Here is an 18,494-nt window from a genome sequence, read left to right on the forward strand (position 1 = left end):
GGATGAAAAGTCCGAGAAATAGGCGACGAGCGAGGGAAGAACAAGTCGCTCGGGATTTGAGTGGGCGAATAGCGGGGGATAAGCGGGCGGGCGTTCAGCTGGCACGGCTGAGTCGGGAAATCGCAAAAACCAAGGGCCGTCATAGAACGTCGGGGCGAAGGTAGATAATGCCTGAGCTATATCACTCGAAGGATATGATAAACAAGGCACAGGAGGAGGAGCGGACGAGGGTGGATTGAGAACGCAAGTGTCAGCGGCGGAGACGCGACTGGCGCCGCCGCAGACGCTAGACGGAGTAGCAAGAAATGAACGCGAAGGCGGGAGTCAGGCAATAGACGAGTAGGACCACCAGAATTTCCGGCTCTGGTGATGGCAATTGTCTGTTTCTGCTATTGTGGTGGGGAAGAGAGGGGGGAACTACTGCCTGTTCAGTTATCGTTTCTCTCGATGAGACAAAGTAGTGAATTGGATGGAGTCGGGAAAAATGCCAGGGCGACTGACTGACGGGACCTGAACTGACTTGCACTTGACCAGTTGGGTCGCAGAGGGGGAAAGCGGCGGGCGGGCGCAAGGAAAGCAAAAGCAACCACTGCACCGCTCACTGCACCAGCGCAGGGAAAAAATAAAGTACTGTACGTTGTAAGGAATGGGCTGAAACTATCGGCTCGCGACCCTCCCAGATAGTCTCAAGCTCCGCAGCAAGATCAGACTGATGCTAATGGTGCGCGGTCTTGGTGGATTAAGGAACAAAAAAAAAAAAAAAGGTGTTTGCAGTCTCGCAAACTCCTCCTATCGAGAAGCTTGGCAGGCGGTGATGAGGTCAATTGCGTGGAAAAGACGCGGTGATTGGCGGGTGTAGCAGATAAGCTGACTTAGCAATGCAAAAAAACGATTGAAGGTGTCACTTGCACGTGCTTGATCTGATTGTCAACTGGTCAAAGCACCTCAGTGTCAGTCGGTGGCAATGAACACGGGTCGATCAGCCCTGGGCTACTCTGATTAAGTACGGTACATCAATGCTATCTGATTAAGCTCTTCTTCGGACCCCAGTGAAAAAGAAGAAGAAAAAAAAATCTTTGTTGTTTAGTTCAGTTCTACAATTGTACAGTTAGAGGCTGTTTTAACACTAGTCGGCCGTGCCTTGGACCGGCACGCTCTCCACTCTCCCCTCCTATCCAATCATAGCCAACAGTCAACAGTAGCCTCGACCTTGTTCGGCATTTGGATGGGCGTGATCCCCAGAACTATTGGCCCTCCAGATGTTTCAAGTGGCTTCGATGGAGTTCTGGCTGCTCAAATCTTGCTGTTGGACTGGGGAAGGGACAAAAAGAGCAAACACAGTCCAAAAGAGGATATCGCCCAGCGCAAACGGCTCAGGACCGAGATACCGCCGGAAGTACAGTACGAGACAAGAGAAACACCTCCACAAGTGACCAACAACGCATGGTCCTTTTTCCGAAGGACCACAGTAAGATATCTCTCGGCCAATCTCCTGGTCTACTCCCCAATCGACCGGCGGAACTCTGCCAGGATTCCCTGCCAAAAGTCGGGCTGCTCGCCAGAGAATCGTTCCATCTTCTTGAGTGCTGTCAGATCCTCTTCCATTCGAGCCCTGCTGGTGGTTCCATCCAACACGGTAGTGTATCCAAGACCTAAAACCAGGCAGTAGAGGGCGGCCGCGGGCGAAATCTCGGCCTGCCGGGCCAATGACTGCACGGCATTCGAGCGAACGAGGTCAGGGTTCGCCGTCAAGGTCCAGAAGCTTTGATAGATGATGTGCTGCTCCCGACAAAACGTACGTAACGCGACATCATACTGCGTATCGGCGTAGAACCGATTCTGCACCACCGAGGGTTTCACTTGCACCTGCGCAAACAACTCCTTCAGGGTGGACAGGTCCGTGTTCGATATTCCCAGGTTGCGGATCCGATGGGGGACGTACGTCTCAAACGTCTGCCAGGCCTCCAGCGTCTGTGCCATTGTGGGCAACGGCGAGTGCAGGATCAGCATGTCGATGTACCCCTCTTCATTAGCACTCTCCGCCGCATCAGCAGGACGCAGGTTATGTAGCGATGATCGAATCGAGGCGTGAACCTGCTCTGTCACGGACGTTTTCGGATCAAATGGCATATCCTTGGGGTCCTGGCCCCGGACGGAGGTGAATTTAGTCTGAATCTAGACCAGGCTTAGCTACCGACCATGCATCATGATGCAGCAGGGCATATAGATTTCCAGAACCAGAGGCCGGATGTGCAATGCCGGACTACCAACTTACGTGGAGATCTTTGCGCTGAATGGCGCCATCAGTGAGGGCCTTGCGAATGCCCTCTCCCACTAGATCCTCCCGATAGTGTTTTGGTTGGGCCGCTGTATCCACTGCACGGAAGCCAGTGCTGAGCGCCTGGTAGACTAGATCAGTAGTCTGGGTCTTCTTCCAGGCAGTCCCGTATATCAGACTCGGGATTATAGACGGAGGGGCGTTCTGGACCGGCCGAAGGACATGGCTCTCCCAGGACATCTTGCTTATCGCGGTGCGGGCCATTTGGAGTTGGAACCGTGGAGGATCATAGGGTGTCTCACGCAGCGAAACGTGGAACTAGAATACTGCCAGGGATCTTATCATGACATCTATCCACTAAATGGATGACCGTTGTTGTTAACGGACAGAAGGAGGGGTTAAATGTGGCGGGACATTCCGACGCTGTTCATTCGAGGGGCAACTGACCGCATGATGACCTAAGGTAAAAAGTAAGGCGCTCAGTTTGGGATTGGGTCCATGTGGAAATTCATTTCCGGTAATCTACTATGGAGTAGTGACAAGTGACAAAAGGAAAGACATTTCATTCATGGTGTGGAGTAATTGATCCCATTCCCTACTCGAGTCATGTACTGTACTGTACATTCTACGACCCAGTAGGTAGAGTCCCTAAGCCGCCCGTCAGTTTTGCATGGTACCCTTGCCATTGTTATATGAGTACTCGAGTCAGTCACGGCAGTTGATTTATTGAAGTGACAATCTATGCATATTGTTGTAGGCAGCATAATTTTCTAATTTACAAATCAATAGTCTGACTGGCCGGTGATTCGATTAACCTGTGACGCTATCTATATATAGCAAGGAGGCGGTGCAGGGCTTCAGGTACCAGGTTCTCCGGGTCTTTGCTACTCTTTGCTGCACCTCGTCACGGTCTACTATACTCACCATCGCAATTCATGCTTTGCCAGTATCTTGCGATAATTTAACCAATGGAACTATGCAATGAATGCCATTCCTTAAAATGCTCAAATTATCAACAAAATTCGAACATCCCAAGTCCCTAACCATGGCCAAGATGCACAACTTCACTAGTCAACCACCCACTGCTAAGCAATCGCAGCATCTTCTCTACCCGACGAGATAAAAACAATTACACAAACTAAGCCACCCAATGGCCCTGACTCTGCATGAGTTAGTCACATCTTCAATGCAAACCAAGACTCAAGCTGTCATGTCACCTCCCAACCACAGACGAGTCTACGAAGACTGATCTGCCGACAAGCCGTCCAGTCCAGCAAAGCCAGCAGAACCATTCTCTGGAACCATGATTCGGCCACCAGGCAACTACATTTGCACAGTATGCATTGGCTCTTTTGACGTTGATCGTCGGTTCTTCAGGGTCCTACTCCGCACCATCCACACTCTTGGCACCTGCGACTCAGCGAGGCTGAGCAGAGTCTATCCGGATAGACGACCGACCAGTAGAAGTGGCTACTCATCGCTACAGCAGTCGGAGCATTACACACACCGGATGAATGGAGGAAGATCCATTCAGACTCGGCAGGTGTCCGCGGAGACCCAACTCACTCCATGGAGGAGAAGCTGTAGCCTACGATTGCGATGCGCGAGCCGAGGGCAAATATAGAAACATGTCGTTGACACAGAGATGAGGAAGGGACAGAAGGATATAAAGATGTGCCTACGTCCCGGACAATTGGAGTTCACTACCAGCGCAATCCAAAGTCTCAACGATCAGACCTCAGTTTTCACAGTTTTCTCTCCTTCGAATCCAATTTTCCCTCTATCTATCACTTTTCGTATCCTCCAAACCACATCACCACAGCCACCATGCGCATCGCCCAGCTCCTAGCCCTCAGCGGCCTCATGCTCGCAACCACCGTCACAGCAGGCGGCGAGCTAGACCGCAACGACGTCCCCAACGGCTGCTGGGACGCCTGCGGCCCAGTCGTGAACCTCACGCACTCATGCGACGCGCGAACCGACAACGACCGCGCCGAGCTACAGTGCATCTGCGACTGGGACCGCGCCTCGACCCTTATTCCTCTGTGCGAGGCCTGCATCGGGTACTACCGCACCCAGCACCACGACCACGATGACGACGATGATCATGACCATGACCATGACGACGATAACAACAACCCCCACGATAACGGTACGTATGCAGACAGCACCAAAGACCCCTAACCAAACATAACCCCGATCTAACCCTCTTCCTTTCTGGAATGTTAGACGCATACGATATCCTCACCTCATGTTCCCTCTCCACCACCACCTGGAACCCCGCGGCCGCGACCTCGGCCCTAAGTAACTCGACCACCGCGAACCCGACGACCACTGGTACCGGCGCCGCGGGCGCCTCGGCTACCGGTTCTGGAAGCGCTGGTGCGGATGGTGGTAGTGCGACGGGCCGGAGTGGCTCGGCCACGGCGACTGCTGGCGCTGTTGGCTCGGTTTCCGCGGAGGGGGCTCGCACGACGGAGAATGCGGCGCCTGGGGTTGCTGGGCCGGCGGCTGCGTCTTTGGCGGCTGTTGTTGGGGTGGGGTTTCTTGTTTGGTTGTGAGCTTGTGAGAGTGTGGGCTGTTGTTGTTCAGGATGAGGAGATGGATTTGGTGGGGGTGGGAGGAGGCTGAAGGGAGATTGACGGTTTTCTATGATTGATGGACTATGAGTGATGAATTTGGTAGAATGGATATGCCTGTGTTGTCGGTTTGTTGTTCATGAGGTTGGTTATGATTGTTGATATCGATTAGTTTTGTTTATATTTGTTGGTTTATGGTATCTTTATTGTTGACTTGGTTGTGAGACTTGAATGGAACATAAGTTCAATCCAGTTATATCGTTGATGCTAAGTGCAGGATCAATATAGTGTAGGATGGGGAATTTTAGGCCGATTGAGGGTTACTATATGAGCCACGAGTCGCATACGCTCCAGCACCAAAATCTACTTGAGATGGTTCTTCGAAGCGTTAAAAGGCAGGACTACAAACTGTCCCCAGTGAACAGAAAGCTGCTATGAGCCGCGTCCATTATCCTGACGAAGGAACAAACAACAGTAACCAAGTTCGATACGCGTCGCACAAAAAGTGTAACAATCATACTGTACGAGCATCGCGAACATGGAACGAGAACCGTCATCAAGGTGGCAAACGCTTAGGCATCGTTTGTGTCTACTATAATCCGGGACCGAATACCTAAATCCGATCAGATAAAGAAAAAAAAAAAAACCCCCCCCCCCCCCCCCCCCCCCAGACTACCATACACTCTGGAAAGATAACCAACCCCATCAATACAAAACCTACAAGCCACCAGAACCTCCTCGCGCGGACCCAAAAGCGCCCTTGACATGAGCTACCTCCTCAAATCCCCAGAATAACACCTACCAAGCCCCCCATATATGCGTAATCCAACTCCGACCACATCGTTACACCTCTACTTACTTACTAAAACTCCAGCCCATGATGTATCCTACGCCAAGCAAAAAGCAAAAACGAGGTCACCGGATACCACGGGGCCCCAGCACTGAACGCACAACCTGGGACTACCAACACATCATCCACCATCCTAACCACTCACAGATCTAAACCCCTTCTCTTCGAATCACTCCGGAAACAACCGAGATGACATCCGCTGACAGGAAGGGAGAGAAAAACCCTCCACGGGCGACTTTTCCCTTGCTGAGCGAACGAAAAGGTTCAAGCAAGGGTCCGTTCACCTCACTCCGCGAACATGCAGGATGGAATATGGACGAGGTGGGTGGACCCGGATCGGGAAAAAGGAATCTGATATGCTACATGTGCGTACATACGATCATGTACGCACTCCATGCAGGACGGTTGCTTCGGAGGATGTGTGTGGTTGATTGTGAATGGGTATGTATGTGTTGGTGGGAAGGGTGTTGGTGAGTAACCCTTGCGTTGGGCGAGATTGGTCTGTTCTGTATGTGGCCTCGAGGGCACGATTCGATGGTCGAGTTGGGGTTTGGCGGGGTCCAAAGGGTTGTAATTTGTTCTGTGAGGGCTGTTGTTGGTTATCATTAGAGAGGAGGGCGATGGTTAGAGGGGTGTGACAGAGGTGATCTATGGGCTAGTGTATGGATTCGTGACTTTTCGTTTCGTTTGGGAAACTTTTCTTTTATATGTGGCAGTGAGTGTCTTTCTCTGAGGGGGGTTGCATTGGTTCTTGGGGGAGAAAATATCTCATGTGGCGACTTGCGAGAATTGATGGATCAGGTGGCTTACATACTGCATTGCATTAGCTCGATCCTGCACAGACCAAAACAAAACATGAAAAGCATCACACCTTGCGAACGGAAAAAATAAAGGGAAGAGAGAAGGGTCGTCATCAATTGCCCGATCTGAAGGAGATAGCAATTCGAGTTGTGTACTGCTCTGCGTTGTGATGACCAGTGAGTTGAAGTCACCAGGGGACTCGGCAAAAAAGGCATCGGTGCGGGATCTGTAGCCTGCAACACATTCGCACCTGCTACACATTCGCTGGCCATGCAAGTGCTTGACACAGACAACAGGAGAAGTGCAGTGTTTCAGATGAATGACATAAGTTGAGGGTAACCTCTTCGGAGACCATTGGTAGGGAGGTGGATGCGGTCAATACAGTACACTCACTAACTTGTCTTTCCGACCAGGGAATGATGACTGTTAGATGATGATCTTCACCTCCCATTACCGTGTGTATGGTAGAGATTGACCTTGACGGGATGATGCGGCGTGGCCTAATGAAGCACTTGCTTTTCGTTCGGGTTGCATCATGTTAATGCCACATCCACAGGGACTGATGTCTTCTCTCGAGAGACTGGAGCTTGTCCGGGTTCAATAAGCTCCTGCGTGGGTGCGGGATCTCCTGGGACCACGAGGATATGGCCCCAGCAAGGTTGAAGGGAACTGGGCAAGCACTTGGACAGTAGATCGCACAGGCTGTCAACGAACAGAAAAGGTTCTGCTACACGGAAATCGACAGGTTGATAGATAGACGGGCAAGTCATCTAGTATGAATGCGACTACCTCCGGGTCGATTCACCTGCTTTTCTAACTGGCTTGAGCATCGTGGAGAGATGGTACCATGTTCACCCATAGAAGAGCACGTTTGGACAACAATGTCTTGCTGGTCGTTCGGATTCACACTTGTTGAAGCCGTTCGATCCCGTCGAGTTCACGGAAGGCGATTGGTGTGCCGGAACTGCCTGCCCCCCTATCTCTGCTGTCGCGGAGGCTAATGCCAGTCCCATAGTAATTATTAATCCATTGAAAACACCAATCAGCGATGACGGCGAATCACTAGTAGGACTATGGTGTCTGAGAGACTCCATTCCAATTTCCTCGAGTGGGTAGAGAAACCGACCCTCGGTGGACTGGGAACGGACTAAGAATGTTCTATGGAAGCGCTTGCGACTTTAGCTCATGTCGGGATCGCCCATAGAAGCTCCCCGACGAGCTACGCCACGGGACTGGCCCTGTCTCGATGAATAAATTACCCTGAGGGTTGAAGAGGCCCCCAAAAGTGAGTGCCGAAACTGGATATGTGGTGGATATAGTAATCGCATTCGCTGATGGGACTACTAAGAGACCGAAGAGTCGGAGACTGCCTCTTTTAGTGCTCGCCTAGCAGACCTTTGTCCCCCTCCCTCTCCAGCTTTGCCGGGACAGGTGCCAGCCCAGCCAACTGCGGGCCACTGCATGACAATGGGAAGGATTACAGTTAGTTTATCTAGTTGTAAGTACTTGATAAGCCCGCGCGCTGCGGCGGGCTTCGAGAATGGAAAATAAACGAGCGGGAAATCTGACATCTCCGCTAAACAGGTTCTGGTGACACTCTAGCGGGTTCTAGCTTCGGAGTGTTAAATGCCAAACCGCCAGAGCATTGGACCATTCCCCATAAGAGCCAGAATTCGGGGACTTGCGGATCCCTATGGCGTGTGTATGTGAGTGAGTGTGAGTGAGTATGTTTTTGCTGTGTGGCCTCGCCCTTTCAGGGCCGGTGGGATAATTCCAGATCCGCTTTTCGTCACGGAGCGTGCTCGCCGGAAGACGAGAATTTGAGCGTCATACTCGAATCTCCATTAGCAAGAATCAGTCCGTGAGAAAAATGGGTTGGCAGAAGATAATCCGTTGCGCATGTCATTGAGAACTTCGTCCGAGGGGAGACTCCTCCGGACTCCGGACTCCGTACTTTGTAGACACTTGCGTGTCACTTAGATGACGCAGTAAAATTTGCTTCGACGGTGGAAGCGATAATAATAGCACGGAAGATAATAATAACAGCGATAGTGTCTTTCCGGAGCTCGAATAGACACATGCAGGGTAAATAGACTGTCTGGAGTACCGCCCATCAGGGGCCGGACTTGATCCCGATTGACAGGTATGATTTTCGGGGCTGGCTCTTCGCTAGCTCTGCGTTCAATGCATTGCCGGCTCAGTCGATCCCGGCGCTGATTCTTGTTCGCAGGATTGTTGTTGATGATTTAGGTTGATGATGGCTTGGTCGACCACGATCGCTTCTGAAATGTGAAGCTCACACCGGCAAAACGAGGTCATGAGGGCCAAGCTGCCAAAGCTTGTGTGGAGAGCCCTTCCTCCTTTTTTTTTGACTTTTGAATTTGTTTATTTTTCCCAGGAAGTATTGAAGCTATAAGGCATGTATTTACCCACCGAAAGGCGGATCCCGCAACCCACCGTACCTAGTCTAGCTAGGTACGGCATTAGGGAGCAATAGGGACGCGTCTAACACTTGCACTTACAGTTTCCCCGAGTACGAACTGCCAAGGCAGGAACGTTTCCGGAACAGTCGATGAGAAGAAAGTTGCCTCATGAAATGAGGGAGTTGAGGCACCAGAAGAGATGATGGGCAGCTATTCATTGCTGCCCCCCTGCCCCAGAGGAAATCGCCGAGAGCGAAAGAAGGGAACGATCTTCGGACCGATGCGTCATGTCTGATGACAGATTCCAGGCCCAATTGACACTCCTCCTTCGATGGGAATAATCCCCTATGCCCAAGATGCCCAAGAGACTCAAAGAAGGGGATCGGAAGTGGACTAGATGTGGAAGTTTGAAGGAGGGGGGGTGGAGGGGGAAAGAAGTACGAGGCGGGGTGCTGTGTTCTCAAGCTGGTCTATCAGGGACATCCCGACGATGGCAGGCTGAAACACACATCGACAGGAGAACAGACCAGATGGCGACAATCGCTTGACGACGAAGCAGGGGCAAAACGAAGAGAGATGACGCGGTGGGAGACATTGCCATGAGGAGTGTGCACTAACCAGACTACGAGTATGGGGGAATCTCAATTCAGTTCCCTCCGGAGCTCAGGGGACTCGCGGAACAAAGAGAAGGTTTCAAAACAGCCATAGTGGCAAGAACGATGATTAAATGGAACTCCCAAGGAGGTCGATTTGACGATACTTGTCAATTGTCACCCTTAGATGATTCATGCTCTTCACATCCATTCATTTCCCTCTTTCTCTGGTCTCCTTCAGAAACCGTTAACGGGAGGATTCAGGGGTCAACCAAATTCTCCCTCGAGGCAGGCCAGTAATGACAGAAACCATCCCCATGGGTCATCCAGTAATTCCGAGAAAACTCCAAATGTAACTGGTACCTGAATCTCCAGACTTTCAGGAGGTGCAAAGACGACAGAAACGGCTCTTCCGTAATTAGTAGTAGGGGTGGTGGCCATCGATACTCCATAGTCAGTAGCCGTAGTTGGGTTAGTACCGGGTGGACGGTACTGGACTCGACTCACTCTCTCTACAGTCTATACCCTCTCTGTACAGTTCCCCATTTTATTTTCTCCTAAATCACTTCTTAGTACCCTGAGATGCGAGGTACTTAAGTACTTGGCCTGTTCCTGAGACTTTCGATAGATCTCGTCTGCTCAAAATCGTATACATACTACGGAGTACTGTACCTACGCTTGAACCGATTGTTTTGGATTCCTACCTGAACACTGATTGATCTTTTCTCCATTACAGTAAGTGAATGTGATTTCTTTGGGTTTGTTGTTGTTGATCTCATCTATCATTTGCGCCCGATTCACCTATCTCTCTCTCTCTTGCTCTATCTATCTATCTATAGATATATGTTATCTGCATGGCCCCAGCCTTCCCATCTTCAAGGTCTAGCATCATCTTGCAGAGACAAGCCCCGATTCTGGATTTGCGACTGCATCGGCCAATCATCGTTGCTTTCCTCTTTTGGGCAAAGCCTCAGATTCCCCCATTATATTTTGTGTCCATTTCCCAACAATATTCCCTCGATGATTGCGTCTTTTTGGTTTTTGTTTTTTGTTTTTTTTTTGCCTCCGCCACTTGAACGAGGTTTGCGACAGCAAAAGAAACACTCCAGAAGGTCTAAAGGAGTGGGAAAGCGCAAGCGAGTTGAAAGAGGGCAGGACGAACAACAACCCCACCAAGAAGGCCGCGATTGAAGCACATCAGCAGTGATTGAATCGAGTGACCTCATTTGGTGATATCAGAGTTCTCCATCCATCATCCATCATCCATCCAACCTCCCCCAGCTCCGTCCCAGACTTTCCAATTGTTGCATACGAAGAATAACACCCGACGGAGGGTCAAGTGAGAGTGAGGACTCGAGGGAAAGAGGGAAAAGAGAGACCCATCTCAAACACCTCGACTGGACATTATTGAGTGGACAAGAAAGGAAAAGCAAGTCCACACAAGTCTAGCGAGCTTTCTTTTCCACTTTGTTCCAGTGATTCCAGTGATTCCACTGGATACTCTCTCTCTCTCTCGATCTTCCCCGTCTCTTCGTCCCGTCCCCCATTGGCACTTATTGGCACTTGACTTGGACTTGCGGGAATCCCTTCATCCCATTCGTTGTGTTTGTGTCTCTTCACTTTTTTTTTCCCTCTCTCCTGCCTGCCTTTGCCTAGATACCTGTGCCTGGGATGATCACCTCCTCCCGGACCACATCTTGAATTCCTCCGTCCACAGTGATTGATTGTGAGCAAACTCTCTTTTTCCCTCTCTCTCCCAAGCATCAATTTCTTATCTGGTGAGAGATTACCTACCCCAACTGCCACCTACCCACTGCTGCACGGAAGAAAGGCCAGACAAGAGAGTGAAGAGTGAAGAGTTAAAGTCCTCGAACTAAGCGGTTGCCCGGCTTTTCTGCGTGCCGTTTGGCGTGCGTGCGTGCTTTGCATTTTGCATTGGCTTTTGCTCTTGTTGTTCTTGCTTCTGCTCTTGCTGTGCTCTGCTTGCTCTACGTTGTTGGTCTTCCTCCCTTCCGTCCTTTCTTCCCTTTTTCCTCCTCCTGCCGGACCACCTCCTGCTACTGTCTTGTTCTAATCTTCCCTCTCTTTTCTTTTCCCTTCCCCTTCCCTCCCCTCACCACCACCTCCACCACCACCACCACCATTGGCCTTTCCACACACCAGGTCGGACTTTTGGTGTCTCCCACACTCACCCCCCCTCCCCCCCCACTCAACCAAGTAGTGGCAATTTCTCTCTTCTTTTTCCCTTTTCTCTTCCCTTTCGTTTGCTCTTATTCATTTGTTTGTTATCATCACGGTTCCTTTGATTCTCTTTATTTTTCATCTTTCTCTTACTTGATCTTTTGATCTTTATTCCAGTCTTCCTTCTTGCCGTTTTCTAATGCCCCTAGGGAAGTGAGAAGAAAAGAAAAAAAAGTTCCTGAAACCGATTAACGCCTGAGGATTCACACGGCCATTGATGACCCTTTCGTCACGAGACAATTAGTTCGCCTGCGATTCAGCCTCCTTGTCGCTTTTTCGCATTCCTCTCCTCCCTCGTATTCCTCGACTATCGCCGTGTTGGGTCTTTCCTCCCTCCGTTGGTGATCGACCTTATTATCTTCGACCGTTGCCTTTCGAGCTTCGAATTCCGCACGACTCGATCATCGTCCGTGACCCTAGTGTCGTTGGGGGATTTACCTGCTACTGGTCCAAGCGCCTTTTCGGTCGCTTCTATGTTTGAATAGTTCCTCCCGACTGTCGGCTTCTTATTGAACGAATCGTTGTGTGGTGGATCTCCGTGTCCACATTCCTCGGGTTGGTTGTTTCTTGGGAATTCACAATCTCTCGGTCGCCATGAGTTATCAACAAGCTCAGGAAATGTATCACGACAATTCTCAGGCGCGTTCCCCTGGTTCCCAGCGTCACCAGCAGCCTCTGCACCGCCAGCCGTCGCGACAATTTGACGCCTACGGTCCCATGCCAGTCAACCTGTATGAAGACTCGATGGCTCGCTACGACTCTGGCCGGTTGGAGCGCCTGAACTCTTCGTTGCATAACAATTCCTATGCCTATGATCTGGCCGGCTCGCAGACTTGGAACCCCAATGGCTTTGCCAACGCCCAAGCACTGGGGGGCATCCGATCGGCCTCAGCCAGCTTGAAGACCACCTCGCGCACCGGTCGAGCTGGCTTGCCAACCGTATGTACCATCCGTTCTCGAAAGGTTTGTCGTCAAAGTCGGTTCGCTAATTTAATCCTCAAATAGACATGGCTTGATCAGCAGCCTGGCATCCCAAGTGGCTTCTCGAACCTTGGCCCCGGTCCTCTCCAGGGCAACGCGATGCGGCAGGAACCGACCGGTCCTTCAGAGGCAGACGATGAGCTGATTCCGACCGCCATCGTCATCAAGAACATTCCATTTGCAGTCAAGAAAGAGCAGTTGGTTCAGCTCATGACAGAGCTCAACCTGCCACTTCCCTACGCTTTCAATTATCACTTCGATAACGGTGTCTTCCGGGGTCTGGCCTTCGCCAATTTCACCTCCGCAGAAGAAACTGCGACCGTCATCGAGGTCCTGAACCATTTCGAGCTGCAGGGTCGGAAATTGCGGGTCGAGTACAAGAAAATGCTTCCGCTGCAGGAGCGCGAGCGGATCGAGCGAGAGAAGCGCGAGCGACGAGGCCAGCTGGAAGAGCAGCACCGTCCTATGGCGACTTCGCAGCTGCAAACCCAGAGCTCTATGTCCTCTCTCACCTCCCACCTGCCCGCAACCTCTCCGTCCCCCGTCTCGCAGCGGGGCCAAAAGCTAGGTAAGATCCTTTTCCGATGTCGCGCTGTTTCTGTATCGCTAATCATTTGACGTCGCTTTCCAGATGTCGACTTGAATGATAGCACGACGCTGTCGTACTACTCGCAATTGCTTTTGTTCAAAGAGGATACTGCTCGCGACTCCGTAGTGTTCCCCTCCAACCTCTCGCCTATCCAGCGCCGTACCGTCCATACTCTCGCTCACAATATGGGTCTTGGACATGCATCCCGTGGGTCGGGAGAGCAGCGACAGGTTCAAGTCTTCAAGGTCCCTCCTGGTACCAATGTGAGCCCGCCATTGTCGTCTATTCCTGCCCCAGTCCAGCCAGTCGAAACGGCGCGTCGGGGACTGAACCGCGCGGCCACCATTGATTTCAGTGAGTCTCGGGGCGACGGACCCACCCCTTTCAACACCCTGCGCGGACAGCCTTCGGGCTTCCTTGGAGTCTTGGACTCTCCCGGCAATTTCGGGAACACACAGAACCTGCGGGCGGCGAAATCGTTTGCCGACTTGCGCTCCTACACCCCCTCGCCCGTGCCTTCTTCTGCCAGCTTTCCCGCCGCGCTGCAGTCCAACGGCGCGCGCCTCCAGCACTATGACGGCACCGCCAGCGGCGCGTCCAACACACCTACCTTGACGTCCGCCCCGTCCGGATCCTCCCTCGGCATGCAGCGTGACGACAGCCTGTTGGTGAACAGCCTGAGCAGTCTTTCTTTGGGAACTGGGATTGGGGGGCCTAACGCGAGCCCGCGCAGATTGAGGGGTATGTTTTCTTGGGAGCAGCCGGAGAGTCAACCCTCCAGCGCTGGTCCCATTGGTAGTAACCGATCCATCGGAGTTGGATTTGACGGACAGTCACAGGAGCGCATGCCCATTAGACAACCGCGAGGCCCGATGCCCGAGAAAGGTCCAGGATTTCGACGCCCGACCGGACACCAAACGCGTGGAAGTGACGAGTTGCGCACCAGCTCCGGAGTGGAAATTATTGTGGAGTAAAATCTATTGATGGGAGACGAAGACGACGAAACTTGTTAGATTGCTTTGCCGCAAGATGCATACGACTCTTATATCACGAGGCCTGATCCTATTCCGCGATTATTGGCTTACGATTCGATGAGGGATGACGAGATGACACTCAACCGAGAGAACCACAAAAGAATATTTCTCTGATCTAGCCAAGTTTAGACGTTATTTTGGGGCAGCCCAGCAGGCACGCTGTTTGAACGGACTCTTTATGTTTTCTCCTTGTTACGCGGAAAAATTACATCAGAAAAAGAAATCTCTGAACTTTTTGAGACGCGGGCGCCTTGCATGCAGAATCACCACTATCTACTCAGATCTTATGACCCCTGAAGCTCGATCAAGTTGTGTCGGCGGAAAGCAAGATTTAAAATTTCTTTATTTTTCGAGGGAAAGAAGACTATGAAGGACGGCCAAAGAAAAGAAAAAGAATTCCGATGTCTGTTATACTGGCAAGAGAGATGATGACCTACCAGCATTTGCATCTTCATCATTTATTCCTTTTTTATGTTTGTTTGTATATGGGGCGATCTGCATCAATTAATGTTTTTTTTTTTCTCTCTTTCCTTTCTTTCACCTTTCTATTCTTTTCTCACCCATTTCTCTCCTTATGATCTGGAAACCAAGCTGCTCTTCACTCTTCGTTATTCGAGTCCAGGCACTTGACTTGTGGTGCGGTCACCTCGTTGAGACGAATTCTTTCGCAAAACCGCATACACACCAGTTGCACTGCGCTTGTTGCCTGGGCCACGTCCTTCTTTTGACCAGACTTGATTCCGGAGGGATGTCCGCGCATATGTAATTCAGTTACCTGCCATTGTTTCATGAATCTTTTTGCCTGGAAATCTTCTGTTGAGGGTTGTGGTTCACCGCTGTGGCGGCGAACCTCACTCCGGATACGCGCAGTGGGTTTCGTTCAAGGGAGGAACGGGTCGGAACGGGTGCTTGCACTCTTTGCTCGTTGCCGAAGGGTACGTTAATTTCTGCTGGGCCATTGCCTGTTCTTGATGCCAGGGCAACAAGCCCAAGCCATGGGTGGAGGGCTGCTTGATGTTCGTATGATCGACATGACTTTGTATGTGTACTGTATCAGCTATTGATCTTTTTACCTTTCCGTCCGTGGATTGATTACGCCCGGTTGGCGCTGTAGCACATCACTCCATACTTATAAAAGATCCTGTATCGTGAGTAGAGCTAGAGTCTTTGACTTCAATGTGTATCATCAAACCCTATCAACGGATACACTCGGAATGCTGCCTACTCTGCTCGATTATTGTAGGAGCTCAACAAAATAACCAACACATATATTATATGCATACACTACCTATTTCCTGCTCACAACTTTCAATCCTTGTTCCCTGAAGATCTAACTACAGCACATGCCTTTTATGCGTAATTCAATCCCCCGGCTCCAGCCCAGAAGACAAGACACTGCTGACCTGCCGTCACGTGTCTGTTGTTATATATATATATATACATGTCCGATCTGCCACATCAGTAATTCACCACATCGGAAGGAATTCTGTTCATTGCAGTTCGGTCATTGCTGACAGTGTTTCATATTGAGATCTTCTGCTATTACCGGATTTCAGCTGTAGATAATACCCCAATAGCGATGAGTTTTGGGTGTTTAGTGGTGACCGGGCGCGTTGGGGTTATTGATAATATATTATTGATTATATACTACTTACTACTACTACTACTACTACTACTACTACTACTACTATAGCACCACCCCCCCAACACGCATACTACACAAGGGATACACGGGGTATCTCGCTAATGCCATACCCTGCTAGTGAGATTACAATGTACATGCAACGAGATTCAAGAATTGCGTACTATCTCTTCACTTAGGGAGAATTGATTCGTGTAGCACTGGATACTGTATTACCTGCACTAACTATACTCTTCTTGCTGAATCCCCATTGCTTTACGAAATCCAAATTATATTCAGTAGGATCTCAAAATCCCGATTTCCACAAATATACCAAAGACCATGCCATGGCTACAATCTAACCACAAGCCATCTGTTACATAATGAGACAAGGGAGGAGGTACAGTCTCGTCAAGCGCAAGCACACAACACCGTTTCATAGTAGATTATAAGAAGACATAGTAAAGTAAATGATCAACAACACACAGCATAGAAAAGAAAAGAACCGACTGCCGAGATATTTCCCTTTTTCCCATTACAGCGCCCTGGATAAGAAATAGAAACAGAATTGATCGGAACACGAAAGAAGAAGAACGGACACAACTGTCGAGACGAAGGGGGATAAGCACATGAAAAAGAAAAGTAAGACAAGAGAAAAACAGAGCTAAAGAAACATTTCGAACGCGTAGCGTGCCGGGAGACACAAAAGTGCCACTATGTTCATATCCTAGAATCGACGGCACGTGCTGGCGGTGGCCGAGAGCAGGCCAAAGGCTAAGGAACAAGGAAAAGAGGGCTCGTCCTCCCGGGTTGAATTCATCATGATCAGAACGCCATTTGTTCGTCGGGTATCCGGTCCGCCGTTAAAAGGAATTTTAAGCGTCAGTCTTGCTTTTCTTCTTCTGCTCAACCTTCAGCAGCAGCGCGCGGTTGATGCGTGGCAGGACACCACCAAAGGCGATGGTGGCGCGGATCAAAGTATCCAGTTCCTCGTCTCCGCGGATCGCAAGCTGCAAGTGACGGGGCGTGATACGCTTGACCTTCAAATCCTTGGCGGCGTTTCCGGCAAGTTCAAGCACTTCGGCGGTCAAGTATTCGAGGACAGCAGTGACATAGACGGCAGCTGTGGAAGCTATTTGTCAGCATTGTTTGCGGGTGGGGGAAGGTTAGTAGCAGTGTGAGAAGAACTCAAGGACATACCCTTGGCACCGACGCGCATCTTATTCTGCGTGTTGTTCTTCAAGAAACGCTTGACACGTCCACAAGGGAACTAACGAAGTAGATATCAGCTTTTGGCTCCGAAACAAGACCGATAGTTGGATGCATGTTCAGACGGGGTCGAGGGAAGGCAGGAGGGGGTGTCAAAGGCACAGATGCCCGAGTCTCTGCATTTGATCCATGATGGAAATAGTCGGCGCGACTGTGAGGCATGATCTGAAAGCGATTCTCTAATTCGAGAAGCAGACAAAATGCAGCCAAACGCCAGCATGACAGCATGCGTGAGGGGCAGAGGAAAAATTGCCATCACAGCTGCCTCAACCACGCGTCCCCGCGAAATGCCGATTGACGCCGTGACCGACGCCACTCTCGAGAGGAAGAAAGGAAGACACTGAATTACGGACCTGCAGACCGGCCTTTGCGCTATGAGACTTCTGGCTCTTCCCCGCAGAGTCCTTGGAGCCACCCTTTCCACCGATAGACTTTCCCTTTCCGCCAGGCATCGTGAAAAGATTCGAGGGTTGAGACCGTAGGGACCGAAATGTCGCGTCAATCGAGGATTTGAAGGGGTGGGGGTGCGATGGTGGATGTTGGAGCGATCCGATGCACCTTAAGCACGCGCGTTGTTGATGGATGAAGGAGTCAGAAATGTCAAAGCCATCCTGGTCGCTAAAGACGGGCGTCGAACGTGGAGCGGCGCTAGACCCGATTAGGAAACCTGCTCAGATGCCTACCACGGAGAGGTCTCGACCAGCATAGAATATGCCTGTCGGTTCGCCTCTCAAAAGGCATGATCTCAGCTGCTGGTGCTTGAGTCTGAATAGACTGCGCAGAAGCAAGAGACAAGGCTCAATCTGCAGCCGACACCCAAAGAGATGATCTGGTGAGGTTAGTTGTTGAGTGTCTATACCACCGCTGGGTCGACTCATTCAAGTCTCGATGCAGTGATGGTGAAAGACACTACTTGTATCAGAAAGAGCCATTGCATTGAATAGCTTCTGCCCCGAAGGCTCTCCATGAAGAAGAGTCCTGAGCTGCATCAGATGGTGCAGCGTGGAGGTTTCTTGACTGTACGTAGAGGCACAGTTGAGGTTGGCGGGAGAGTTGTGCAGAGCATGATGTTGCTGGACTGATTATGTAAGTTGGGCAGGTGATCTGGCTTGGGGGCTGGCTTAATGCCTGAGGCAAAGATGCACTGCTTATCGCTGACGCTATCTGAGTAGTGTGTGGCCCTGATAGTGCCATACTGATAGTGGCAAGCATGAGCCACGTGACACTACACTATC

At 50.7% G+C, this 18,494-nt stretch overlaps 4 protein-coding genes across 4 annotated transcripts; 2 read left to right on the forward strand and 2 right to left on the reverse strand.

The window, feature by feature from the left end:
• Positions 1–1,051: 1,051 nt before the first annotated feature.
• BO97DRAFT_392679 (putative aldo-keto reductase (AKR)) lies at positions 1,052–2,907 on the reverse strand. Its single transcript, XM_025693881.1, has 2 exons — positions 2,276–2,907; positions 1,052–2,175 (listed from the first exon to the last, which is right to left on the reverse strand). Exons 1-2 carry the CDS (start codon positions 2,540–2,542, stop codon positions 1,498–1,500), a joined length of 945 nt encoding a protein of 314 aa, XP_025550303.1. The 5' UTR covers positions 2,543–2,907; the 3' UTR covers positions 1,052–1,497.
• A 1,097-nt stretch (positions 2,908–4,004) lies between these two features.
• BO97DRAFT_105538 (putative GPI anchored protein) lies at positions 4,005–4,950 on the forward strand. Its single transcript, XM_025689867.1, has 2 exons — positions 4,005–4,430; positions 4,508–4,950. The coding sequence occupies exons 1-2, from the start codon at positions 4,106–4,108 to the stop codon at positions 4,837–4,839; spliced, it is 657 nt and encodes a 218-aa protein (XP_025550304.1). The 5' UTR covers positions 4,005–4,105; the 3' UTR covers positions 4,840–4,950.
• Positions 4,951–12,359: 7,409 nt separating this feature from the next.
• Positions 12,360–14,309, forward strand: BO97DRAFT_415336 (putative R3H domain protein; the record flags this gene model as incomplete). The annotated part of the gene is made up of 3 exons (XM_025696382.1): positions 12,360–12,704; positions 12,771–13,314; positions 13,378–14,309. The coding sequence occupies 3 exons, from the start codon at positions 12,360–12,362 to the stop codon at positions 14,307–14,309; spliced, it is 1,821 nt and encodes a 606-aa protein (XP_025550305.1).
• A 2,312-nt stretch (positions 14,310–16,621) lies between these two features.
• On the reverse strand, positions 16,622–17,959 carry htz1 (histone H2AZ). The gene is made up of 3 exons (XM_025689869.1): positions 17,613–17,959; positions 17,191–17,260; positions 16,622–17,113 (listed from the first exon to the last, which is right to left on the reverse strand). The coding sequence occupies exons 1-3, from the start codon at positions 17,709–17,711 to the stop codon at positions 16,866–16,868; spliced, it is 417 nt and encodes a 138-aa protein (XP_025550306.1). The 5' UTR covers positions 17,712–17,959; the 3' UTR covers positions 16,622–16,865.
• Positions 17,960–18,494: the final 535 nt, after the last annotated feature.

This window comes from Aspergillus homomorphus, assembly GCF_003184865.1.
Source record: "Aspergillus homomorphus CBS 101889 unplaced genomic scaffold BO97scaffold_24, whole genome shotgun sequence".
In the NCBI taxonomy this organism is placed as follows: domain Eukaryota; kingdom Fungi; phylum Ascomycota; class Eurotiomycetes; order Eurotiales; family Aspergillaceae; genus Aspergillus; species Aspergillus homomorphus.

Excerpts from the sequence above, each read along its gene's own strand:
- BO97DRAFT_392679 (XM_025693881.1), bottom strand. The coding sequence starts at position 2,542 with ATGGCCCGCACCGCGATAAGCAAGATGTCCTGGGAGAGCCATGTCCTT. Across the intron at positions 2,176-2,275 it reads TTCAGCGCAAAGATCTCCAC|ATTCAGACTAAATTCACCTC; the intron begins GTAAGTTGGTAG and ends AGCCTGGTCTAG.
- BO97DRAFT_105538 (XM_025689867.1), top strand. The coding sequence starts at position 4,106 with ATGCGCATCGCCCAGCTCCTAGCCCTCAGCGGCCTCATGCTCGCAACC. Across the intron at positions 4,431-4,507 it reads CAACAACCCCCACGATAACG|ACGCATACGATATCCTCACC; the intron begins GTACGTATGCAG and ends CTGGAATGTTAG.
- htz1 (XM_025689869.1), bottom strand. The coding sequence starts at position 17,711 with ATGCCTGGCGGAAAGGGAAAGTCTATCGGTGGAAAGGGTGGCTCCAAG. Across the intron at positions 17,261-17,612 it reads GCGCAAAGGCCGGTCTGCAG|TTCCCTTGTGGACGTGTCAA; the intron begins GTCCGTAATTCA and ends CTACTTCGTTAG. Across the intron at positions 17,114-17,190 it reads GATGCGCGTCGGTGCCAAGG|CTGCCGTCTATGTCACTGCT; the intron begins GTATGTCCTTGA and ends TAGCTTCCACAG.